Source organism: Anabas testudineus, chromosome 24, assembly GCF_900324465.2.
Source record: "Anabas testudineus chromosome 24, fAnaTes1.2, whole genome shotgun sequence".
NCBI classification, from domain to species: domain Eukaryota; kingdom Metazoa; phylum Chordata; class Actinopteri; order Anabantiformes; family Anabantidae; genus Anabas; species Anabas testudineus.
In genome coordinates, this window is record NC_046632.1 from 19,538,003 (window position 1) to 19,565,236 (window position 27,234).

Genomic DNA, 27,234 nt, shown 5'->3' on the forward strand with positions numbered 1-27,234 from the left:
GATGCTAAATGTGGACTCAGCTTGTGATCCAGAATCTGCTTCAGAGGATTTTCAAAACCTGAAAACCCGGACGTAGTCCCTGATCCGATTCAGGCTGAAACTCTGCTGCCCCCCAGTGGTCAAACTAATGCAGAGGAATGCAGCTTTAACTCGCAGAGAAACACCGGTAAACACCCAGTAGTTTTCTATTTGTCTCTGTTTCATGACAGTTTTATTATTTATTATTATTATCAGCAGTAGTCGTAGCTCAGAAATTATTTTACTTCTACTTTACAGACTTTACTTTTTCTACTGTTCAAACCCGACGGGCGCATGCGCACAGGCTCTGGATGCGAACAGCGGAGTAGAGTCAGAAGCAGACACCGAGTAAAGACCTCCCTGAAGCCGTGTCGGACTCCGGGACTGAGCGGGTTTTATCCGACGTGTGTGAGGTGAGTAGAAACTTCCTCCTGACGTTCGGCGGGTCTCGGGACCGGGATCCCGCGGACTCCCGGACCGGGATCGCGCGGACTCCCGGACCGGGATCCCGCGGACTCCCGGACCGGGATCCCTGCTGGATCCATCGGTGTCATTCTCGGGGCTGAGTGTGGACGGACACGGAAGAGGTTCCGTGTTTTTAACCAGCTTCACTTTAAGTCCACATGTCTTCTTGGTCCAAAGTAGAAGCTGCTGCTGTTTCGAACCAGGTCTTAGTTTGTATGTCCGGTCATTGCAGAGCCTCATTATGAAACTCGGGTATTTAAAAATTATCCGCTTGTTAATAGAACACCTCGTTCTTATAACATGAGCCTCATGAGTGATGGACTCGAAGGGGAACCCGTGTTTAATTCGGCAGTAATCTAATTCACCACAGACCTCTTGTTTGTCGTACATTTCCACTTCATTCCACTTTGTGAAACACGCCCTGGCAGAGCCAGTGTTGAGAAACAGCGAAACATGTCTGAACTGTTCACATATTTTAATCTGAAGACAGGAAGCTTCAGTTAGGGTTAGTGTGACTGAACATGGACATGCCGAGGCAATAATTAATTATATATAATAGTAATAATGATAATAATATGTAATGAGTGTAATTCAACCAGACTCCAGAGCAAAAACAGCAGTTTAGTTAGTGAAAGAACAAACTATTAATCACATCAGTGATCTGGACAAACACACATTACATTAAAACTGGGAACATGAACCAGTGTCTGCAAATTAATGGGTTTCCATGGTAACCTGATGAGATTAAACCTGACAGCCTGCAGTCTGAGCATGCTCAGACACTTGGCCTCAGGACGTTCACACCTTTAACAGATTTCTATGTCCCTGACCTGTGGTTAACACGGCAACCAGAACTGGTACTGGTTTCCATCGGACTGTACTGGTCTCCAGCAGACTGTACTGGTTTCAAAAGACTGTACTGGTTTCCAGCAGACTGTGCTGGTTTCCAGTGTAGTGGCAGGTGTAGGTGAGGTGGATCTGGTAGAACCTTCACCGCCCTTAATTTGAATGTCAAATCCTGACTGAGAGTAAAATGCAGGATCTGTGTCCACTGTGTCTCAGGCAGGACGTGAGGGGTGTTGTAGTTTAAAGAGACGTGATCAGACTTAAAACAAGGCGTCGTTTAAACAAGGTTTAGTCGCGGATTCTTGTCTCAGTACACTTGTATAGTTTCAGTTTCACGGAGCAGTGAGATGCTTCACTTCACAAACACCCAGCAGGTTGAATTTACTGTACACACACATACATGCACACACGTGCACTCACAGTTTCAGTGGGTGTGAAGTGACTCGTCTTGTCTCAAACATCTCAAACCCAAACAGACATTTACTGTGAGAACCAGCTGCAGATTAATGTGTGGATGCAGCTCGGGTGGAAACCAGTCAGTGAAGGCCTCTCTGACTGGACGTGCGTCCTGTGGACATGAGGCGTCTCTCAGACGCTGGTTGGAGATCAGGTATCAGTGAGGCGGTCGGTCCGGTTCTTCTGTCATCACACAGGGTTTTTGTTTGGCCCTCATCGCTGATGTGAGCAAACACACTGATGCTGATTCAGGTGGATATGACTGACGGGTTTCACCGTGTGTCACTGACTCTCAGTGAAGTGATGAAGGTCACAGAACCCGTCAGTGGAAACATCAACAGCCTGAAGCCACCTGATGCTTCAGTGTATTTTCATGTTGAAGTAGCAGGAAGACGACGTCATGGTTTGAGTAATCACAACCTGTTGTGTCTTCCACAACAGAACCTGTGTGTTTTCTTTTCAGCTGCTGAAACTGAACCTGAACCTTCTGAGTCCCTTTTGGATGAGTGTTACAGTGAGACTGAATTTGTCTTAATGAAGAAATTCAGTCACAAAGAAAAAATAATGACGTTTTAACACATTGAAGACGGAGGTTTAGAACAGAACCAACCAGATCCACGTTCTCCCCAAACTAGAACCACTGGAAGCAAATGAAAATCAGCGAGGTGGCCCTTTAATATCTGCTGCATGATGTACTGATGAACCAGTAAAACCAGCTTCAGTGAACAGTTTTCCTCCTGCACACGTCTCCAACACGTCTTATTCCAGACTCATGTGGATCCAGTAGCTTCATATAATGCTCCTCGCTGTAAAAACAAGTGGAACAGGTGAGACAGGAGAGACCAGGTCCAGTACTTCAGTAGAGGAGATTCTGGATCAGCCCCAGCCTGCACTGATCCACTCATTATCCACTCAGAATCTTGCTGCCGAGCAGTTTCCCTGAACGCATCACTGCAGGGTGACCCACTCCTTCACCTGCAGCAGTTTCCCTCCATCTGTCTGACACCGTCCTTCAGCTTCAATCCACCTGCTGCGGCAGCAGGACTCCTGGAAAACAGCAGAACCTGAAGTGAAGAATCCCGTCGTCGGAGTCTGTTCTAGTTCTGGACAAAAGTAAACGCGTGATGAGAAACAAACGTCAGAATCGTTTTGTGGTGTTAAAGTAGGAAAACGGTTCTGTGAGGTCATTGTGATCGTTCCAGCCTAAACCGAACCATCTCAGCTCCGAAAGGATTCTTCATAGTAAAACGAGGAAGTGGTCACGTCTGTCTAGTCTGTCTGAGTACAGTACACAGTACTGTACAGTACACAGTACTGTAAATAACACAGTACAACCTGTGTGTGTGACGTCTTGAGGTTTAAAATGAAGCTGAACGAATAAAGAAAATGCAGTTTTTGAAGTTTCCTCTGATTCTGTGTGTTCTGTTGTAGTTTTATTTTACTTCTATGTTTACTTTACTGTGTTTTTACTTTTAGTGATTCTGAAGTATTTAAACTGTAGTAGTGTGAATGCGTTTGTTGTTCTCACACACTCCTTGCCCTGATCAATGTGTGTTTCCAGGTGTGATGCCTGAAGGATCTCACGGTTCCTCTAATGACGTCTCCATGGGTGAAGGTAAGAAACTGATCTGGTTTCAAGATGCTGCTGATTCCTGTACCTGTATCCTGTGTACATGTACACAGGTACATGTACCTGTGTAACTGTATCCTGTGTACATGTACACAGGTACATGTACCTGTATCCTGTATACATGTATCCTATGTACATGTACCTGTGTACATGTATCTGTGTACATGTACACAGATACATGTACATAGGATACCGGTACATGTACACAGATAAAGGTACATAGGATACAGGTACATGTACCTGTGTACCTGTATCCTGTATACATGTATCCTATGTACATGTACCTGTATCCTGTACACATGTATCCTATGTACATGTACCTGTGTACCTGTATCCTGTACACATGTACCTGTATTCTATCTACATGTACCCGTGTACCTGTATCCTGTGTACATGTATCCTGTGTACATGTATCCTGTGTACCTGTAACCTGTGTAAATGTACCTGTATCCTGTGTACATGTACCTGTATCCTGTGTACATGTACCTGTATCCCGTGTACCTGTATCCCGTGTACCTGTATCCCGTGTACCTGTATCCCGTGCACCTGTATCCTGTGTACATGTATCCTGTGTACCTGTACCCGTGTACCTGTATTCTGTGTGCATGTACCTGTATCCTGTACACATGTACCTGTGTCCTGTGTACCTGTATCCTGTGTACATGTACCTGTGTACATGTACCTGTATCCTTTGTACCTGTATCCTGTGTACCTGTATCCTGTGTACATGTACCTGTATCATGTGTACATGTACCTGTATCCTGTGTACATGTACCTGTATCATGTGTACATGTACCTGTATCCTGTGTACATGTACCTGTGTACATGTACCTGTATCCTGTGTACATGTACCTGTATCCTGTGTACATGTACCTGTGTACATGTACCTGTATCCTGTGTACATGTACCTGTGTACATGTACCTGTATCCTGTGTACATGTACCTGTATCCTGTGTACCTGTATCCTGTGTACATGTACCTGTATCCTGTGTACCTGTATCCTGTGTACATGTACCTGTATCATGTGTACATGTACCTATATCCTGTGTACATGTACCTGTGTACATGTACCTGTATCCTGTGTACATGTACCTGTATCCTGTGTACATGTACCTGTGTACATGTACCTGTATCCTTTGTACATGTACCTGTGTACATGTACCTGTATCCTTTGTACATGTACCTGTGTACATGTACCTGTATCCTGTGTACCTGTATCCTGTGTACATGTACCTGTGTACATGTACCTGTATCCTGTGTACCTGTATCCTGTGTACATGTACCTGTGTACATGTACCTGTATCCTGTGTACCTGTATCCTGTGTACATGTACCTGTATCCTGTGTACATGTACCTGTGTACATGTACCTGTATCCTTTGTACATGTACCTGTGTACATGTATCCTGTGTACATGTACCTGTGTACATGTACCTGTATCCTGTGTACATGTACCTGTGTACATGTACCTGTATCCTTTGTACATGTACCTGTGTACATGTACCTGTATCCTGTGTACCTGTATCCTGTGTACATGTACCTGTGTACATGTACCTGTATCCTGTGTACCTGTATCCTGTGTACATGTACCTGTGTACATGTACCTGTATCCTGTGTACATGTACCTGTATCCTGTGTACATGTACCTGTGTACATGTACCTGTATCCTGTGTACATGTACCTGTATCCTGTGTACATGTACCTGTATCCTGTGACAGTCGTTTGTTCACGAGACTTTATTTCACACAACACTGACAGAACCACACCTGCACGTGTTAAAACCAACATACTACATGTTACGTTGTAATTCCCACGGGTCGTAGACCTGGATACAGGGAAAACCTTCGTCAGCTCCAGCTCATGGATGTTTTGTGTGCTTCAGGTGGTTCCACCGTGTTTCTGTAGGACTAGGATCAGAACTTAGAGTCAGTTCTCCCTAAGGATCTCATTTCTTCTGCTTTGTGTGTGTGTGTATGTGTGTGAGCAGCAGGACACAGTCAGGTCTTTGTTGTCGTCTGTGTTGTTGTGTGCTGTCTCTCTTCTCTGCAGTCGGTGGTGGAGGGAACCGGCCGTAACGTCAGAACCGTCTCAGAAGACAAAAGGCGCCAGTGTCTCTGAGCATCTGCATGTTTCACAGTTTGTGTTTAAAGTGGGTCATTGTCACGTAGACGTGTGTTGGTACGAACTCATCGAATCTGTGAAGATTCTGTTTCTTAATGACACCGTCGTGATAAAAGTGAAACAGTTTTACAGGAATTCTCATAAATCAAAGCTTCGACAGGAACCAAGCTAAGAACAGGACAAAGTTCCAGCAGGTACTGTTCCTTATGACTGTTACCAGCAGTATGTAAACCAGCTGCTCTGTATGGAAATGAAGCTGTAATCTGATTACTGGACATACTTCAGTCTGTCTGCTGCTGCAGTATGAACAAATGAGTCCGTTCATGTGAAAGAGAAGAGGATCTAAAAACCTCTGCAACACGTTTACTGTTCACTTCATGGTCGGCTCCTTGTCATCAATGAATATTTGTTCTGTGTGAAGCTGCAGTTACTGAGTCAACAAGAGAAGAGGAACACACCTGACAACACATCTGATCCCTGTCGTACAGAAAAAATATGACCACACCAACAGGAAATCTCTTGAAAAGTAGTTAGTTATAGTTATAACGTCAGATTTTCTGTTCTGATCAATAATCAATGCTCTTGTTGTCGTATCATGTAATCTCAGGAACTCAACTTCCTTCTGGACTCATTTGGAACTGATGTGAGTCTGGATAGACACACATGTCACACTACACCTGCACTGGTTGGTGGAGGCCTGGTGACCCCAGTTGTTAGACTAACTAAATCCCAGCTGCTCGTCTTTGTCAGATTTCACAGGAAACCGCTGCCCTTTGCACTCTGACGTCAGTGTGTGTCCAGTCCAGCAGGTGGCGTCTCGCTCCTCACTCTCTTTGTAATTGGATTAAAGCCCATCCCCTCCACTCAGGGCTGCAGGTAGATTCTGTCAGACCTGATCAGTCCTGGTCGTGGTTTCTGTCTGTCCCCTCGCTGAAGACCATGGGAGGTTTAAGGTAGGCTGGGATTTTAAAGAATCAGATTTCTACTCAAGGTTTTTACTGACTGACAGCTGTGGTCCGGTACTGTCAAACTTTGAATGAGACAGAATCATGTAGTTCAGCAGGAACACAGAGTCTGGCTGGTTCTGGTCACAGGGTTTCAGCCATGGGCTGTCTGTTAAACTGTGGAAGTGAGAACTGTGGTTTACTTTAACCTGGAAACTTATTCACAGCAAAATAAAGATTTAGTTCTGAAGGGTTCTGATTATTGTTAATTGATTGGTTTGTTTAATTCATTCAATTCAAGATTTATCGTTTTTTTTAAAGGGACCTGTTCATTAAAAACTTAAACTACCTTTAGTGTTTGTACAACACAACTATGACTTTAATAGAAGTTCAACTGTAGCACTAAAGAAACTTGTTTCTTAAATGCGCTGTTTTTTGTTTGAAGTTTGGTTGGTGGTCCCACTGCAAGCCAGTACTAGGTTGATGGTGTGTGTGTGTGTGTGTCTGCTTGAATATAATCTCAGGTCACATGACCAGATTCTTAGTCACCTTGGAAACCTGGCACCTTTAACTGTGTTACATAACACAGGTGACGCAGTGCTACCTGCACACTTTCTACTGGTTTCTCCTGGTTTACTATAGATCTATAGGACATGGTTCATACTGGTTGCACTGGTAAAATAAGCTCAGTCTTTCTTCAGGTACTGTATTTGCTCTAACTCGCAGCTCTGAGCTTTATCTTTGAATAATGTTTGATATGAACATCTCCAGAATAATCACTGTAAATAGAAATATGGTGCCTTTTTAGCCCTGAGTGTTCCTTTCAGGATCCACACTGTGCCGGTAACTGTTGCCTGAAATGTGAGGAGCAGCAGGTTTGTAGCCTGAGAGGTGAGACACAGGGTAACAAAAACACAGTGCGTACGCGTCCTTCTCGTCTTTCTTGAAAATGTTGGACGCTGCAGAAACATTTAAACATCTGTATTTAAACCTGCTGGACTGAAACCAGGGTCCACGTTTACCTGTGACATCACACAGATGAGGCTGGAAGGTCAGAGGTCACAGTGGACAGCGGGTGTGTCTGTTTTCAGTATCCGTATGTCTCAGCGGCTGTGTTGTTATTGGACGAGCTGATGGAGACGGCAGCAGCTGATTGGCCGGAGCTGAGGGTTGTTGTTAGTTGTAAGGTGTAATCTGTGCTGGATTAACAGGACAGATTTATCGTCATTATTCCAGATTAGACTCACACACACTGAGTCCTTTCTGAAACCAAACTTCATGAAGAAAACATGTGTTTTAGTGTCGATTAGTGATGTTCATCCATTCAGGTGTAAACTGCAGGTTGTTGACAGACCGCAGAGGGCTGCTGGGAGACGAGGGGCTGATCCTATCAGAGCGAGGCATTCGAGGCACGCAGGAGCTCTGACACTCCACTGGTAACCCTCCACCAAAGAGCAGCAGCCGGTCGCTCTCGGTGTCTCTGACTCCGCAGCTGATCTCAGATCAGAAACAGGAACATGTTCAGCACCAGTGTCACTTCCTGTCTGTATCCGGCCAATCATGAGTCACATCAGTCCCTGAACTTTCTCATATAGTCATAATGAAAAGTCTGCGTACATGCAGTGTTGTACAGAGGAACTGGTTTAGAATCCGTCATCACCTGAAACTAGTTTTCTGAGCAGAGATGTCAAAGAGCTGCAGCTTCCCGAGTGTCTCTGTCTCTGTGTGACAGTGAAAATCAGTGGATCGTCACATGATGACCAACTTTAACCCTTTGTAATGCCTGACAAGCATTTTATACCATTTTCTGACAAGACAACATATCATTGAACTTTATTGATCCCCGAGGATAATTTCTGTTTACATCCAGAAGCAGCTTCATGGTGGCACAAAAAAAAGAGATGTGTAGTGCTGAGAAAGGAGAAGTCTTTATTAGTTATTAATAACAACTATACTAACTATAATAATAAGTCATCCGTTACAGCTCTGACGTCAGTTTGGATACGTCCACGTTTTCCACCTTCAACACATCCCAGATATGTCATCTTCATCTCAGCACTGTCCCGTATGATTCAGTAGCTGTTTCCTTCTAAAAATGATGGTTTTTTAGGTGGAGTCTGGTGTAGAGGAGGCTCGGCTCTGTTTCCTCATCATTCCTCGTCCCTGACTTTCATGGGAGCAGAAATCTGTCCTCCTCCTCCCTCCTCTGTCCTCCCCTCCTCTCCTCTGTCCTCCCCCCTCCTCCTCTTTCTTCTCCCTCTCCCCTCTCCTCCTCTGTCCTCCCCTCTTCTTCTTCTCTGTTTCTGTCCTCTGGGATTTAAACCTGAGTTATGTTGTTCTGAACGAGGACCAGGTCCTGGACCTCGGACTGTACCAACCGTCCCGTCGTGAGGCAGCAGCTGGAGGAAGTTTGTTTTTCTTGACCAGCAGCAGCAGAGTCTCTGGCTAATGTTTAAACTCCTCCTCCTGACTCTGTCCCTCCTCTCTCCTTCTATGATCCACACTCCTCCTCCCCTTTCCTCCTCCTCTCCTTCTCCTCTCCTCCTCCTCTCCTTCTCTCCTCCTCCTCCCTCTCTCCTCCTCCCCTCTCCTCCTCCTCTCCTTCTCTCCTCCTCCTACCCTCTCCTCCTCCTCTCCTTCTCCCCTCCTCCTCCCCTCTCCTCCTCCTCTCCTTCTCTCCTCCTCCTACCCTCTCCTCCTCCTCTCCTTCTCCCCTCCTCCTCCCCTCTTGTAGTTGCAGTAAGAGTACAACATGTGTTTCAGGAGCGTTCAGTCGTCTGTGAAGCTGCAGGAAAACTGAGCGTTTTCCCTCTTAGGTTGTTTTCATTTAAAAAGTTTGGAATTAGTGAGGGAACAAACTAAGTCGATGGGGTATCAGAGGAGCAAGTGGCGCAGTGTGGCCGGAGGAGGAGGAGGAGGTGTAGCAGTGGTTCACTGGATGTGTTCAGAGGAGGAGGTGAAGCTCTCCCTGAGGAGCGGTGGGGACGATCGGAAACTCCGACGAGTCTTCCCCCGCCGCTGGTTTGGTGAGTTCCAGCAGGAACATGTCGACTGTTGTAAAACTGTTTGGAACCTAATTAATTCTTATTAGGTTAATAATTTTAAATGAGTCTAGAATGAGTTTCTTCTTTTATATCATCATAGAAATGTTTTATTTTATTATTGAAAAGTTTGAGTGAATTCATCAGGAATGTGTTTAATGGGAGAAAAGCTGCTGTAACTGCTGCAGAGGTCAAAGTTCAACAGTCTGTGTTTGAATATAAACGCTGAGCTGTGACTGGTCGACACTCTGATGTTATCAGGAGTCCAGAAACAGACTTCCTGCTGGGTCAGTGAACGCCTCACCGACAATAAACTGGCAGGAAGCCAAACAGCTAACGGACTGTGTGTGTGTGTGTGTGTGTGTGTGTGTGTGTGTGTGTGTGTGTGGATTGTGTGTGACTGTGTGTGTGTGTGTGTGTGAGTGTGTTAGTGTGTGTGACTGTGTGTGACTGTGTGTGTGACTGTGTGTGTGACTGTGTGTGTGTGTGTGTGGCTGTGTGTGTGTGTGTGTCTGTCTGTGTGTGTGTGGATTGTGTGTGACTGTGTGTGTGTGTGTGTGTGAGTGTGTTAGTGTGTGTGACTGTGTGTGTGTGTGTGTGTGTGTGTGTGTGTGTGTGTGTGTGTGTGTGTGTGTGTGTGTGTGTGTGTGTGTGTGTGTGTGTGTGTGTGTGTGTGTTTGTGAGTGCGTTAGTGTGTGGCTGTGTGTGTGTGTGTGTGTGTGTGTGTGTGTGTGTGACTGTGTGTGTGTGTGTGTCTGTCTGTGTGTGTGTGAAAACTGTTTGAGTTTATTATTAGTTAGTTAGTTAGTTTATTATTTATTTATTTTCTCTCGTCGTCTTCAGGAGTCTTCGTCTCTCCCAAAGACCAAACTCTGACTTTGACTCAGTAGTAAACAGTTGTCTTCACTTGATAATAGTCAATCAGACACAGTGTCCTTGTCATGTTTCGGTCTCTCTACATTTTCCCATGATGCAGTTGTTGCTCACCGGTCCTTTTCAAAGGCCGCGCTCTGCGCTCGGTCTCCACTGGTCTGTAAACGTTATTGTCTGTTTCATGCTGCCATCTCTGCTGACTTCACTACATCTGTTTTCCAGCTGTGGATCTTTGTTGTGCTCCATCTGAACGTCTGCTTGTTGTGTTCTGTGTCTCAGGTGGAGCGTCTGCGGCTCTGCTCTTCAGATATTTAGTTAAACCCTCAGAGAAGTTTTTAACCGGTACGTTCACCTTCACTCACCACGTCACACGGCGGCCATTTTGAGCAGTGAGGGCGGGAAACTAAACCAAACATTCGACAGGTCATATGAACATTTTCTTTTTTAATTCACTTTGAAAAACAACAGCTATTAGGTCACTGCTGTTCCAGTGTTAGTTTACAGGTAATTGTGCTCAGGTAGTTTCCTGAAAGGTGAGCTCCAAATGGCCGTCAGGTGAACCCTAAATCACAGGTGATGATTCCCAGCATGCTCCTGAAATCTAAACAAATCACAACAAATCTATCATTGATCGGCCTGACTCGTGATTTCAGGTGATTAAAATGTTTCTGTGAGAAACCTGCAGCTTGTAGGTGATTGGCTGATTGAACAGTGATGTCATAGTGTGGGTCACCTGTGTTTCTATTGTGAATACCTACGCCAGTCTGTGTTGGACCGAGTTCAGAAGGAGGTTTAATGAAGAAACTTTATTATCAGGTCACATGGTTCAGTCTAAGCAAACCTGCAACAGGACAAACGCTGTCCTGGGTGTGAAATGGTTTCATGGTAATAAAACATCCAACTCGCACCTGTTTACAGAGAAACGTGGTCTTTGGTTGCTCTGCAGGACTCAGCAGGATCAGGACTTGATGGTCTGATCCTGTAAAGACCAGGACGAAGCTCCAGCTGAAAAACTAGATGTGATGGATTCCTGACATTTCTCAGTTGCTGTTGTCTGATTAAATAACCTGAACCTGGGTCGAGATGATTCACTGTCTGAGGGAAATGGAAGGAACGAGCTGGTTTGTTTGAGTTTCATCTTCTGTCATCGAGTTATTAGCAGCTCACAGATTCATTCTCAAGATAACATGATAATAACAACAATCATCCCCGTCCTGGTTTCGCTGTGTCGACATCAAACCAACTCCCTAAATTCCTTAATAACGTCACTGTGTTTTTATTTTTATGCTGAAACATGTCCTGAACCTTTATTGTGAAAGTCAGGCTTGATTAACAGGAAATGTTATCGACAACACTGACAGATGGATTTTTACCACAACGTCTGTGTAACGTTACTAAACTACCCTCACATTTCCACCACTGGTGAGAATCCACGTTGAGTCTCCATCAGCTTACTCACGGTAAACCTGCGGCTGTAGTCGCCTACGAACCCCAGGTTGAGTGGTTCGATTCCTGGTTCCTTCTGGCTACTTGCTGAGGTGTCCTTGGACAAGACACCGAAACCCTGTAGTGTAGCGCTGACATACCGTCTAGCAGCTGTCCACCCACAATTTCCCCAAGGGGATCAATAAAGTATTCATTATTATTATTATTATGTTGAATTATCCATTAAAACAACAATAAAACAAAACATATAAGAAAACATGAAGCCAGTAAACAAACAAAGGCGTCCGAGGGAGGGTAGGGGACTCAGTAACAAGCTGGCACTAACTTTCTGAAAAGTTGTTCAGAACTGAGAGACTCTTATTGTGAAGGGGTCTGGCCAAAGGATGTACAGGTGTTCCAGGTGTGAGATACGATCAGAGCATGGAAACATATGTCAGCAGCTTAATAAACCTTTCAATAAATGTTTATTTTGTTCACCCCTCCAGAGTCCCCCCGCCTGTCAACCGCCTCCATCTGCAGTAATGAGCGCGCTCCATCGGCCACTCCCCACGACTCCTCCGACCTGCCGTCCGACCGGCGCCCTGCAAGCCTGATCTCCACACTGTCGTCAGGATCCGGATCCTCCAGAGACAACCTCCCCCCGCTGTCCACCCAGGCCTCAGACGTCGTCATCGACCTGGACCTGAGCCCCGCAGGGGGCCCCCAGGCTAACGGGAAGGGGCGGAGCCTTGGCCTCGTTCACAGCAACAACAAAAACAACAGGGAGGCGACACCAAATCGAGCCTCCAGCCGGCGGCGGCAATCTCCGTTCGTCACCGGCACCATGGCCCCCAACCCTCAGCTGACCTACCTGGACCGAGTCGTCATGGAGATCATCGAGACCGAGAGGATGTACGTTCGAGACCTGCGCATGATCGTAGAGGTGGGTCCAGAATCAGAGTCTAAATAAGCACAGGTAAAGATCTGAATAGGTCAAACTAAACGATCAGCGCACGAGCGGATGAGGTTCATTGTTAGTCCAAAAACTCTGAACAGGGTCTCATCAGTAAAGCACCTCATGGAAACAGGACGCTGACCTTCAGCTCTGTGAGTCTCATCTCTCAGGAACAACAGTACATTTAGTCATTTACAGGGTAAGCGTGAGCAGGTCTGCTTAAGGACCCCTACTGGAGGTAGACCACAGCTGGGATTCAAACCCAAGTCTCCCACATGGAAGGTGGTGATCTTACCACTACACTAACCACAGTAACTGAGCCTGGAGCCCAGGTTTAGTCCATTGAAGGTGTGGGTGAGCAGCAGCTGCTCTGGTTTATTTGTGTCGTAGAGAGAAGAGAACGAAGCAGCTCCACATGCAGAGGATTTAATTCATTCTGCAGCTTCAGGAAACGTGTGAAACTGATCACGGCTTCCTCTAATTAAAGTCTCGTCGTCACAGACTATAATTAACTGGTTAAGACGTTCAGCACCAAGCGGATCAGCTGCTTATGTAACGCTGAGCATCACAGATAAACCTGGACCCAGAGCGAGGATCTGGACCAGCAGCAGGAGATAAACTCACTTAACGCTGTTTAGAGGTGAAACCACTCCATCACTTCATTATCAAAACCACTTTCAGCGTTGTGGGACCGCGAGAGTCTTTCCCAGCTGTCATTGGTCACCTGTCCAGGTGTACCCTGTCTCTCTATCACAAGGCCGACATATAGAGTCAGACACACATCAACACCTGTGAACAGTTTAGAGTCAGCAGTTTACCTGAGCTCACAAAGCCGGAGTACGAGGAGAGAATTGATGTAAAATCTATTAAGTTTAGGGAAATTCACTTATTTTAAACAAATGAATTCAGGTTTTTATTTTTAACCTGTTTCAGTCATTATGTGTCTGCACTGACAGCAGCCACGTCTGGCAGTTTTCGGGCTGCCTGTTTGTCCAAAAGCCGTTTTCATGACATCACAGTTAAGTCTGGACAGTGTTTGTGTGTGTGTGTGTGTGTGTATGTGTATATACACACACAGCGGTCGTTCTATTAATTTTTATTGACTCCACTTAGAGCAATTTTAGGATCAGACCAACACTGTTCTTTAGGTTGTTGTTAGATTAGGTTAGTTGTTGTTGTTAGACTACCAACATGATCACTCCCCCCCCCTCCCAGGACTACCTGGCCAGCATCATCGACCAGCCTGATCTGTCGATTCGACCTGAGCAGGTGTGCGCTCTGTTTGGAAACATCGAGGACATTTACGAGTTCAACAGGTGAGAAATACAAGAATCAAATCTGACAGGAAATAAATTAGATACTTTTTTGACTAATGTTTTAACTCTTTAACTCGTGTTAACGGATGTGTTGGTGTAAGGTTTCCTCAGCACTATTGCTCGATGCTTCATGTCACAGGTGAGTTTGTTTTTCAGACCAGCACCACCCAGCTGCACTGCATGGAGTGTGGAGTGGTTTGTAGTTTGCTGTGGTTGAGTTTACAAATATCCTGCAGGACCCTGAATGTATACTGTCTTCTTCTGATGTAGGAACCTTTCAGTCCAGTTCCATTCCTATCAAAATCACTTTTTAACAACAAAAGAGCAGCAGCAGGATCAGTGTGAATCTTCCTGTGTAGACTCAGATCACACGTCACGGCCCAGTTGTACTGATTTATTCACGTTTGACATAAATCTGCTAAAGAACTAAGGGAAAACAAAGTCGCAGAAATATACCTCAGATATTTAAACGTCTCTAAGTTATTGTGGAATCATAAATTAATGGACAGACAACAGCGCCGGCTGCTGGACAGGTGACAGCATTACACTTACTGCCACAGAGTGAAGGAGTGAATTCTTCAGTTTTCTTGTTGCTGTGGTTTCTTTAACTGCATAAAGAGCTTTGTATTAATTTCTTTAACTCGTTACATGAAACAGTCCTGGTGCTTTTGATTGTATCACGTGATCTTCGGCAGTTCTTTTTTCAGCTTTAAGAAAAGTTTAGTGATAATTTGTTGTTAAAATAAATAGAAGAGACTTTATTTTTCCACTTTAACTACAGCTGCTGGAGACCATGTGACACTTACCTATTCGTTAATCGAGTCAGGTCAGAATTTAGTTTGAAGTTGAAAACATTTTCGTCAGGGTGCAGATGAGTTGTTGTTGTTGTTGTTGTTGTTGTTGTTGTCGTCATCGTCGTCGTCATGGTGACGTGTTCTCCTTTCACAGCGAGCTGCTTCAGGCTCTCGATCTGTGTGACAACGACCCCGTGGCCATCGCCAGGTGTTTCGTCATGAAGGTGAGAAAGATTGTGAATCAGAAGTCGATGCGTAAAAACCAGAGATGGGGATTTACTGTAGCTGTTCCTGTTCTCTTCCAATCCTACTTCTTGCTAATTTATTTTATTAACAACATGTTTAATTTCTATCTTCATGTCAATTCGTTGCTTTTCCCTTTCTCATGATAACTGATTCCTGTGCAGGTGATAAATGACCACGAATAGTTTTTCTGATCTGTATTGGAATTATAGACTTTTATATACAGTGAGGGAAAAAATTATTTGAACCCCAGCTGATTTTGTAAGTTTGCCCACTAACAAAGAAATGATCAGTCTATAATTTCAATGGTAGGTGTATTTGAACAGTGAGACACAACAATGACAAAAAAAATCCAGAAAAATGCGTTTCAAAAAGAGTTATAAATTAATTTGCATTTCCACGAAGGAAAGAAGTATTTGATCCCTTCGAAAAACGTGCTTTAGTACTTGGTGCCAAAACCTTTGTTGGCAATCACAGAGGTCAGCCGTTTCTTGTAGTTGGCCACAAGGTTTGCACACATCTCAGGGGGGATTTTGGCCCACTCCTCTTTGCAGATCCTCTCCAATGTTTGGCAACTCGAACCTTCAGCTCCCTCCACAGATTTTCTATGGGATTAAGGTCTGGAGACTGACTAGGCCACTCCATGACCTTAATATGCTTCTTCTTGAGCCAGTGATTTGTTGCCTTAGCCGTGTGTTTTGGATCATTGTCATGCTGGAGTACCCAACCACGACCCTTTTCAATGCCCTGACTGAGGGAAGGAGGTTCTCACCCAACATTTGACGGTACATGGCCCCATCCATCCTCCCTTTGATGCGGTGCAATTGTCCTGTCCCCTTGGCAGAAAAACACCCCCAAAGCATAATGTTTCCACCTCCATATTTGACAGTGGGGATGGTGTTTTTGGAGTCATAGGCAGCCTTCCTCCTCCTCCAAACACAGCGAGTTGAGTTGATGCCAAAGAGCTCGATTTTGGTCTTATCTGACCACAACACTTTCACCCAGTCTTCCTCTGAATCAGTCAGATGTTCAGTGGCAAACTTCAAACGGGCCTGTAGATGGGCTTTCTTGAGCAGGGGGACCTTGCGGGCACAGCAGGATTTCAGTCCTTCACGGCGTAGTGTGTTACCAACTGTTTTTTTGGTGACTATGGTCCCAGCTGCCTTGAGATCATTGACAAGTTCCTCCCGAGTGGTTCTTGGCTGATTCCTCACCGTTCTCATTATCATTGAAACTCCACGAGGTGAGATCTTGCATGGAGCTCCAGACCAAGGGAGATTGGCAGTTAATTTATGTTTCTTCCATTTGCGAATAATTGCACCAACTGTTGTCACCTTCTCACCCAGCTGCTTGGCGATGGTCTTATAGCCCATTCCAGCCTTGTGTAGGTCCACAATCTTGTCCCTGACATCCTTGGAAAGCTCTTTGGTCTTGGCCATGGTGAAGAGTTTGGAATCTGGATTGATTGATTGCTTCTGTGGACAGGTCTCTTTTATACAGGTAACGAGCTGAGAGGGCTGCCAATGTCAGCTCGTTACCTGTATAAGATCCACCTGGGAGCTAGAGATCTTGCTGACGGATAGGGGATCAAATACTTATTTCCTTCATGGAAATGCAAATTAATTTATAACTCTTTTTGAAACGCATTTTTCTGGATTTTTTTTGTCATTGTTGTGTCTCACTGTTCAAATAAACCTACCATTGAAATTATAGCCTGATCATTTCTTTGTTAGTGGGCAAACTTACAAAATCAGCTGGGGTTCAAATAATTTTTTCCCTCACTGTATATATGTGTGTGTGTGTGTGTGTGTGTGTGTGTGTGTGTGTGTGTGTGTGTGTGTGTGTGTGTGTGTGTGTGTGTGTTATAGTCCAAAACACAGCAGCTCAAGTTTTTTTTTGTTTCGATTTTTTGATTTTTAAATAAATCTGTTCAGTAATACTGAACAAAATTCACTAACAGCTTGTAAGTGAAAAAACTTCAAACAAATTAACTCATTAAAATCATGATAAAAACAATAAACATTGTCCAGATAACTTGGTAACTTCTGTGGATACATGAATTAACATGAAATCACTGTGTTTGTCTCATTTCAGAGCGAGTACTTTGAGATCTACACCCAGTACTGCACTAACTACCCAAAGTGAGTACTGACAACCTGCTGTTGTCGTATTTCATTCAGAAAATCTCCGATACACAGTAGATTCTAAACTTTGCTCAGTTTAATCCAGTTAGTTTTTGACCCGGAGCCTTTAAAATATGAATCCTCTGTTTTAGTTTCCCTGTAGCCTTTTTATCTTACACCTGCATTCTGTTCTTATCTGTATTTAATCACACCTGATTTCACAATAACACAGTTTGATTGACATTTTTTTCTGTCGTCACCTGCTACAAACCAAAGTTCCTTCTGACACCTTATTCTCTTTTCACCTGTTGCAGTTCGGTCGCAGCGCTGACTGAGTGCATGAGGAATAAACTGCTGGCAAAGTTTTTCCGAGACCGTCAGGCATCATTGAAGTGTTCGCTGCCTTTGGGCTCATATCTGTTAAAACCTGTTCAGAGGATCCTCAAATATCACCTGCTGCTCCAGGTAGGGGGGGGGGGTTGTAGAATCAGAATCTTTTTTTATTAGCAGCAATTATCTGCAATTACAGAAAATACAAGAAGCACCAGGACACATTAGAATTCAGAGTTCACTTCCCAGACGTCATGTTGTTACCTGGCACAGCATTTTAAAGACGGAGTAGTGAGCCGAGTGCCATACAGGATTTACCTTCTGCAGAGAAATGAATAATTCTGATTCACTGATGATAATTTGTTGTAGGAGATAGTGAAGCACTTTGACCCGGAGGAGGAGGGCTATGAGGTGGTGGAGGATGCTATCTACACCATGACAGCAGTGGCCTGGTACATCAACGACATGAAGAGGAAACACGAGCACGCCGTCAGACTACAGGTCACTAACAGCACTTGCACACTGTTTGTGAGACCTTTACACTTTATGTCAGCTAGAGCAAACTACACAACCACCATCAGTGTAGAGCAGCTGTGAGTGGTGGGCCTGACACTGGCAGGACGCTAAAACGGAGAAATAAAAAATGGAACTGTTCAGCTAAGGGGAGTAAGGACACACATGGCTTTATCAATCATTTCACACAGACTTGAAACATATTTCAAATTTTTGTGGTTGTACAGCTTTGGTGAATAGTGGGGTGATAAGATTCAATTCACCTGGTTCAAACAAAATAACCGCACTGCCGTCCCAAACAGTCTCACTGCTTATAAAAACGTCTTGTCTGTTTTCGGTGTTTTCTGCAGGAGGTTCAGTCTCTGCTGCTGAACTGGAAAGGTCCTGACCTCACCACGTATGGAGAACTGGTTCTGGAGGGAACCTTCAAAGTTTACAGGGCCAAAAATGAAAGGACGCTCTTCTTGTTCGACCGGATGCTGCTCATCACTAAACGCCGCGGGGAGCACTTCGTCTACAAGATGCACATCTCGGTGAGGAGCGGTGTTACTGAGACTTAAACCAAACTGTCCCGTGGATTTATACAACCAGTATTTTTCTCTCTGCGTGTTTTCAGTGCTCCACTCTGATGCTGATTGAAAGCGCCAAAGACTCTCTGAGCTTCAGCGTAATTCATTACAAACACCCCAAACAGCCTCACACCGTCCAGGTGAGACCCCCACCTGCTAACATGCACTTTTTCTTCACACTGAGATAATGAGGACATTTCGAAACCGCTCTGTTAGCTTTAGCTTATTTAGCATAGTCAGGAAATCTTAAATCTTGACCAGAGGAAATCTGAGACTGTAAAAAATGTTTCTACTGTTGAGGTGTTTAATCACTTTCTTTGCATGTTGATGCATTTGAGCTTTCAGATCTACAGATCTAATCTGTGGTGTTTTGGTTTAGGCGAAGACGGTGGAGGAGAAGAAGCTGTGGGCTCATCACATTAAACGGCTTATTCTGGAAAACCACCAGGCCATCATCCCACAGAAGGTCAGGCAGCAGTACAACCAGTATTCACAGCAGTGTGATAAATGAAGAGCTGGAACAGCAGCACAATGATGTTTGTCATGTTTGTTTCAGGCAAAAGAGGCCATGTTGGAAAAGGATTCTATATGTGAGTAAAATATAAAAATACGCCAAATAATCCTTAAATAGATCATTCTTAACATTCCTAAATGTTGTAGTTTCTTTGCTGTTCCCTGATTTGAGACACATTTTGTGTTGGTTTTTGTTGAGCTGATATTTAATGATTCTGTACTGTATGTGTGTTTTTATCTTTGTGATTTACTGAACTGCTGCTCTGATCTTTTTGCCGCTGATTCAAATTTGAAGTATCCTCTGTATCACTGCATTTTCAGCGATAACGTCAATGTTCTTGCCGTTTTTCCCATGCAGATCCACCCAGGTATCGCTACAGTCCCGAGCGGCTGAAGAAAGCTCTGACCTCTCAGTCTGAAGAGTCTCATCGAGACGGCCGACAAGGACGACGACAGTCTGGTGAACACACAAAACAGCCTGAACATCTGCTGCTCTCCTCTGTTCACATTTCACTTTAACTATTTGTCTTTTCTCCTCAGAGCAAACCAAACAAACCCTCAACAGCACCAAAGGTGTGACGGTTTCTGGTGATATTTTAGATTGAGCTCAAAGAGAAATAGAGAAAAATAATGAACTGCACCTTTGTACTGTTTGTCTTTAACCAATCATCATGTCTCTTCTTCTGCTGCTGCTGCTGATGATGCTGATTCTCCCGTTGAACGTACAGATGTGTCAAAGGTAAGAAACACCTGTATTTCTGTGGTTTACCATGTTTTATCACTGCTGTGGGCACAGACAGCTCAGATTACAGCCAGTACAGAGACTCTTCTTCCTCCTCCGCTGCATATTGTCATTCAGAATCTAAACACCATAATCCATCTGCAGATATCCCTGTAATAAGACCCTGGATATGCAATAATTATTCAAATCATTTAGCTTTTTACAATAAGTATCTGTTGGTCCTTTGTGTTACCTGGAATCGATTAGAGATGAGTACAGTGGTGATAGGAGAACAGGGAAGACTCTTTCCTGCCCTCTACTGGTCTATAAGGACTCAACAAGACCAAAGTCACAATCAGACACAAGCCAAGGCGAGAAAAACAATAGGACCACGGTATGTTTGCACTGTTGGTGGTCCCCATGTTCATGACCATCACTGTCCACAACAGCCCCTTTATTTCCTCAATCACCCCAGAAACCAACTTTTACTGGGATAATAACTATAACACCAAAGTTTTCTATGTGTCAGTAAGTTGATCAAACACAGCTTCATAACTTTATATGTAAAACGTTTACATTAAACTAGATATAGTGTAATCAGCTAATGAAGAAAAAGTCTTGCTGGGTGTTTCAGTGGTTCAGTTCCAGAAACTTCTTTGCAAGTTATCAGACTACATTATGAGTAGCCCCTGAGGCTCCTTTGATCCGTTCAGCACAACATTAGCTCTAGTGTGAGACCTCAGAACTGGATCAGCGGTGTGTGACATCCTGCAGCAGTCAGGCAGTGTCGGGGTCTTACCGGAGGAGAGACACCGCCCGCTGCCTGTCGTCAGCAGAAGCACACTGGGATCCAGTCTGGACGAGTCTGAAGCAGAGCAACATGCTGGTGTAGAGGAGGAGGAGGAGGAGCTGGGCAGCAGGAAGGACCCCCTGCACCAACAGATCTGCAGCGAGCACGAGGAGGAGGCGGACAGGTTGTCTCTACAGCAGCTTCATCAGACGGGGGACAGCGAGCTGGAAGACATCCTGCTGGAGGACGAGCAGGTAGACGACTTCGCCAGCTCCGTGCTGGCTGCCATCTCCTGCTGGCCCTACAGGGTTCAGGCCTTTCTTTCCAGGACGGTGAGGCTTTCTGCTGCCAGCCTGGACTTCTCCAACATGGGCATCGCCTGTTGCTGCCTGATGCCCACCCTTCGTAACACACTAAAGTCATAGATAACAGCCCCCCCTTCCTGCTCAGCTCTGTGACAACTCCACCTGCTTCTCTAGAGCTGTTTTCTGCTGCTTTCTTTTCAAATGGAACTGAAAGACCCATAAAACCTCTGCTTTTAGTTTTTAAATTAAAGGAACAGTCCAACATTTAGCTACAGCTAGGCTAACAAAGACTGGACACAGGTGAAAGTGACTCAGTGGAAAACTCGTGTTAGAAGTCTGCTGCCTTGGTATTGGATAAAATATTAATGATCTCCTTGGTTTCGGGGTTCGGTGTCTTGTCCAGGGACACTTCGAAATATGAATCGAGGGGAACTGGGAACCCTGGGGTTCGTAGACCACTGCCCTCCTAGCTGTGACCGCTAACCACAGTTGTTACCATAAAAACACACAGTTTCCATTGCTATGTTTGACTAAATGCAGTGTGGAACCTCTTAGGACACCGAGAGTCCAGTACAGAGAGGTCCAGGAGGTGTTGGGCCTAACTTAGACTAGGCCAAACTAGCAAAGACCAGACTGGACTCACTGAGATGAAACGCCTGATTCTGAGAACTGCTGAACTGTTCCTTTAATGCGTCGAACAAATTAAAACTTCCATTTTTCCAATTGTTTTCTGCCTTTTTGCTTTTTGGTTCTGATGTGCAGCTTCTTCAGCATCTGGTTTGAACCATAATTGTTGGCGTGGCTGCAGGTTGTGTTTAGTTGTCGAGTTGAAGCAGGCGTTCACTGCTGCCTCTCATTCTTTTGAGGTTGGTGTTGCTTTGTTTATTTGCATGTGTGGTTTTTAGTTTGTGTGGTGTGAAGCTGCTGATCAGGGTTTGTCTTCTCGCTTGTTCACAGATTGTTACAGCTCAGGTGTTTATTGTGTCTGTGGTGAAGGACCAGTTCACTGAAAAGGAGGATATATTTTCCCATTTAGGGTCTCTGGCCCTAAATCAGCGCATGGGAAAGGAACTTATTTTGTAAAGCTGAAAATTGTTCAATGTTCCACAGTGTCGTGTTTTATTTTGTAAAAAAATCAAGACACTGATTCTTCAGAAAAATGTTTTTCAGCGAACTTCAATAACGAGTAGACGGACAGAATGCCATGTTGGTTGTGGCCCTAACTTGCCAATTTGTTTCACATCATGTTGTGTTGGTTTGTTGTTGAAGGAGCCAGAAGGAGGAACCATCTCCTCAAACAGCTCTAACAAAGAAAATGGACAAATTCCAGAAGAAGAAGAACCAGGAGGAACTGAGCCAGTATCTGAGCAGGTTTGATATCTTACAGTTCTTTGATCCATTTACAGGAAGTTCCTCTAACTGCGATTTTCGATTTCTTGTCCAGCACCAGTTTCACTATTTTCTGCTACTCATCGTTATTTAAAAACTATTTTTCTGTGACTGAAACATGAGTCAAACTGTTGCTTCTTATGCACAGAACCAAAAACCCAGTGAAAATGTAGCAGCAACACAGATGACCGACGACCTAAAACATATTTCCCAGGTCTAATTATTTGTCCTTTATGGGTATTTATTCTTTTTTAGCTTTTCACACACGATTTGCCACAGGAGAAGACTTCAGAGATGGAACCAACAGAAAACCCTGTAGTACCCTCTGCTGATCCAGGCCCTGGGATCCCAGTATTTCCTCAGAGGTCAGAAGATGTGATACCTGAAGGTGATCCTGAACCCACAGAGGAACCAGCCTCAGCCACGCATGATTCAGATGCAAAAACCTTGAGCAGTAGTGAGTCATCTGAGGATGAGGAAGAGGAGAAGGAGACGCCACCGAAGGAGGGCGAAGCTACCAGCATTCTTCCTTCCTCTGTCCTGGACAAAGCCAGCGCCATCGCCCAGCACTTCACCAGCAGCATCAAACGAGGTAGTCTGGCCCAAGACGATGCCTCCTGCCTTGGTTGTTCTTCACCGCGGTTACTCAGCCGGACCAACAGCAGCCTCAGCCTCAGCCTCAATGCTGAAGGCGCAGACCGACCTGTGCAACCCAACAGCATCTGTTCTGATCCTGCAGAGGCCTTTGCCACGGCAGACTTGACGTTACTGCCTCCACAGGAAGACAACCTCTTTGATGCCACTCGAGGCATTCACCGGAGGCGCGAGTCCACCTTGTCCAAACAGGACCAGCTGCTCATTGGAAAAATCAAGAATTACTACGAGAACGCGGGAAACCAGAATGCCACTTTCTGCCTCCAGCGCAGAGAGAGTCTGACGTACATCCCACCTGGGCTGGTCAGGAGCTCCGTCAGCCACTTTAATGGCGTCCCAAAGGATGAACATGCCCAGGTAAATCTCTCCAGCTCAGTCGCATCCTCCAGTCTTGACCCTATGCTCACAGACATTAGAGATCACATGGTCTCTAGTGAGTCTCTGGACTCCTCCAACAGAAGCACAGATTCAGGAGATTTAGGAGAAATCCTCAGATCCACATCTCAAAACCTACAGGATAATCTGTCTGAGGATGAAGAGTTCAGACCTTCATCTGACATGATCAAAATCTGGCAGGCAATGGAGCGAGACATCACTGCAACGCAGAGTGAAGACAGGGGCCTGGAACAGTCCAAAGAACCTTTAAGAAACTCCAGAGAAACCAATGCGAACCCGACAAAGTCCCCAAACAAGAGCTGTGACAGAGAGAGTGGGGTGTCTGATGTCTGCACCATCACAGAGGAATCCACAAGTACTTCACCCCTCAAGCACAAAGGCTCTGAGAGGACTCGGACAGAAAGTCTGAAGAACACTGTAAAGGTGTTTGGGGAAGAGGCACTCACCCTCAGGGCTCCAAGTCCTCGGGTCGTGCAGCTCAAGGCAGAGGCGGAGGGGAAACGGCCCAGTGAGAAAGAGCTGGATGACGTGGACAAGTCAAACAGCAAAGTCCTCCATCTGGCTCGTCAGTACAGCCAGCGCATCAAAACCACAAAGCCAGTGGTACGACAGCGAAGTCAGGGTATCCTGATGGCCAAGAGCAGCTTACCCTGCGTAGTGGAGGAGAAGGAGACTTCAGGTACGGTTACCTTCTCTTTGTCTTCAGGGTTTTGTTTTTCCCTCCACTAGTTTACTGAAGCTTGTTAAATACAAACCAAACTCTGTGACCGTGTCAGCATCAGTGTTTGTATCGGATGGTTCTGGTTTGTTGTCTGGTCTTTTGTTTTTTTTAAACTGGAGTGATGAATTCATTTGTGATTTCAGGTAAACCCAATCTGACTCTACCCCTGGTTTCTCATGAGAAGGCGTCCTCTCTACCACTGAGTCCCATAGACCCCATCCGATCTCCGACGGCCAGTCTCACATGCAGATCCCCGGGGTCTCCAGTTCGGGGTCGAACCCGCAGCCTCCACAGTCCTCCTCTTCCCATTGAGGGCTTCAACTGGCCCGATGTCCGAGAACTTCGCTCCAAATACTCTGATCATGGTCACTCCCAGAAGAACCCTGTTAGCCGGAGTCGCTCTATCCCAGATCAGATGTGTGATGGTGTGAGGAGGCACTCCAGCTGCTCCTCCAGCCTCCACCTCACTGTTCCTTTGTACAAGACTCGAGGAGTGGAACACGGCAAACGGCTCCACCGGGCCAGTTCTTTGGACCCTCGGCTGAGCGGAGCCCATAAATCGGAGATGCAGAAGCTCCAGGATCAGGTTGCTAATGGTAAATATGATGGCTACTATGTCACAGCTAAGGCACCGCTACCGAACGACCCCGAACACAAGATCATTGTTGTGGAGAAACTTCCAAATACAGAGTCAGTGCCTGCAGAACCAACCAAAGAACCCAGAGAAGAAGAGGACGACGGCTACGTTCAGATCCGTTCACCGACCAGCAGGGAGAAGATCTCCATCATGGCTGTCATCGACCGCTGCCGGGCCTATCAGGAGTCGGATGAATATAAACAACGGGAGGAAGCAAAAGCTAAAACCGAGTCCACAAGGCCTCACGAGCTCGACAAGACGGCAGGGTCCTCTACCGATCAATCCCAGAAAACGAGCTGGAACTCTGGACAGAAGACAGAAGCCGGTCAGCAGAGCATGGTGAAAAACCTGAGAGAAAAGTTCCAGAACCTGAGCTGAAGAAGAAACCAAACACTTTCAGTGATTTCAATCCTCTGAGGTAATGAACCTGAAGAGACAGTGTGAATAATATGCAGAAACCAGGTAGTTTAACCTGTGAGATCAGTAAAATCCCGAACTAACGGTCTGTCCCAGTTCGAGCAAGAAAACCAAATGTTTAATGAGACACCGAAACACCGAACAGAAGTTTAATATGAGGGAAACCCGTCTCATGACAGGTAACGACTAAACATAATAAAACAACCCAAATTCTCATGGCTACATTTTAACATGTACAGTTTTTATAGAGAAATGATCATCGTCACATTTTGTAGATAAATATGTCGGCACATGTAAATATCTTTACAGTATGAAGTATATTATCAGAATCTATATAAACACATCAACTGTCTGCGTTCAAAGTATGTTTTTGTACAGAGTGTTCAGTCATAAAGTCCGATTTGTAGTTTTCTCTGCAGCTGTAAAAGCTTCATACGTAGGTCTAACCACAGAATTCATGGTTATCCTCACGTTAAATGAGCAACATCTAAGGAACCTTCTCATTCCATGTGTCCAGCTTGTGCTTAGCCCCAAGCACGGACTCGTCTGGTCTGGACTGGTCACTTCCCAAAGTGCTGGTCTCGTCTAAATGTGGGATTTCCCTCTGGAACTCTGATAACTTGACCTGTGAAGCCGTTCAGAGAAATGTGTCGACGGTCCAACTGGCTTCAGGAGAAAAATAAATGAATGGATGATTATAAGAAAATATATCAAATCAGTATATACAAAAATATATAAATACTATTTAGCTTCAGCAGATTGTTTCTGTGGTAAAAATCAGTTCTTTATGATCCCGGTTCAGATTCTTTCCTTCAAGGACCAAAACCGTTTTTTACAGATTATGATCTTTTTGTGCCTTTCAGATTTTTAAGTTAATATTTTATTGATTTTGTTCATTCAGTTCTGTCAGGTTTTGTTCTCTCTGCACAGAAACATGAGAAGCTGTAACTGATGACTGAGTCTGATCATTTTAGCACTTTGCTCAGTGGCTCATTAGCAGATTTGGGACTTGAACCTGTGACTTTCCTCTCAGTCGACCACTGTTCTCACTCAGGCTTGTTCCTGGGCTGAACCATATTTATTGGATCGGATGTGAATAGAAACACTGTCTGTGGTCACATACGTGTTGTATGTACAAATGTGCTTGACTGACCTCAGAACACGTCTGTTCTGGTCCACATTAAACCACATGTACAGAACCAACACTGTGTCTGTGTGTTTTCAGCAGTTCTGGATTTGTGCACATGGACGGTTTTACAGAGAAGATGGCGGTAGCCGTGTAGTTACTGATTAAACCCACGTTGTTGAGGATTTAACATCAAACGCTTTGTTATGAAAGGATTACGCTGGGTCCAGAATACTACGACGACTACATGCGGTACTTGTCAGTGAACTTTTTTATTTTTTTTGCTAGACTTAAATGATGAAGTAGAATATTACACAAAGATGACTTGAATAAATACAAAATGCAGTTTCATGATTTCATGTATTCATATAAAAAGGTGTTCAGACCCGCCGTTTTCTAAATCATCTGGACAAGCTCAGGAGATGACCTGAGGGAAGCAGGTTGGTACCCGGAGGCTGATAAGGGAGCAGAGTCAGATGATTGGGAATAGACGGATGGTGAGAGGTCGTTTATGGAAATATTCTCAAAATAAGGAGTCTGAGGACGTGATGATGTGAGCAAAGATGGAACCAACATAACGGCAACGGGGCCGGAAACCACAAAGACAGAGAGGTTTACAACTTCTCTCGTGCCAGATGTCAGTTTGAGGAAGTTTAGAGAAAAAATTATCAAATATAATGTGGTTACTTTTCTGAAAAAACAAACACTTGAATATACGTTTTTCTGCACAGTTCTTTGAGCTCGAAGAAGACGGCGGTCTCTGATCCAAGATGTCAGTTTACAGTTAGATTTAATGAGTTTCACAGGTGGAACTGTGATTTGTTACTAAAAACAGTAACATCACAATAATGAATCTATCTAAAAAATAAAGTAAGTTAAGCTGAAGTAGTGGTGGCGCTGATTTA

General features: G+C 44.8%; 1 protein-coding gene across 4 annotated transcripts; it reads left to right on the forward strand.

Moving 5' to 3' along the window:
- Positions 1-291: 291 nt before the first annotated feature.
- On the forward strand, positions 292-26,406 carry LOC113149214 (pleckstrin homology domain-containing family G member 3). Of its 4 annotated transcripts, XM_026341151.1 has the most exons (20): positions 292-431; positions 3,347-3,400; positions 10,672-10,734; positions 12,324-12,760; positions 13,988-14,088; positions 15,037-15,106; positions 17,220-17,266; positions 17,563-17,713; positions 17,948-18,079; positions 18,442-18,624; positions 18,708-18,800; positions 19,040-19,126; positions 19,217-19,250; positions 19,532-19,633; positions 19,714-19,746; positions 19,902-19,912; positions 20,669-20,938; positions 22,259-22,360; positions 22,634-24,107; positions 24,293-26,406. In XM_026341151.1, exons 2-20 carry the CDS (start codon positions 3,352-3,354, stop codon positions 25,162-25,164), a joined length of 4,311 nt encoding a protein of 1,436 aa, XP_026196936.1. In that variant the 5' UTR covers positions 292-431; positions 3,347-3,351; the 3' UTR covers positions 25,165-26,406. The 4 variants fall into 4 exon arrangements, with proteins under 4 accessions (XP_026196936.1, XP_026196937.1, XP_026196935.1 ...); XM_026341152.1 differs by lacking the exon at positions 10,672-10,734; XM_026341150.1 differs by lacking the exons at positions 292-431; positions 3,347-3,400 and adding an exon at positions 9,201-9,504.
- Positions 26,407-27,234: the final 828 nt, after the last annotated feature.

Bases quoted from the DNA above. Each gene is read 5' to 3' on its own strand.
- LOC113149214 (XM_026341150.1), top strand. From the start codon at position 9,345: ATGGGGTATCAGAGGAGCAAGTGGCGCAGTGTGGCCGGAGGAGGAGGA. The intron at 14,089-15,036 runs GTGAGAAATACA...CTCCTTTCACAG, and splicing joins GACATTTACGAGTTCAACAG to CGAGCTGCTTCAGGCTCTCG. The intron at 18,625-18,707 runs GTGAGGAGCGGT...GCGTGTTTTCAG, and splicing joins TCTACAAGATGCACATCTCG to TGCTCCACTCTGATGCTGAT.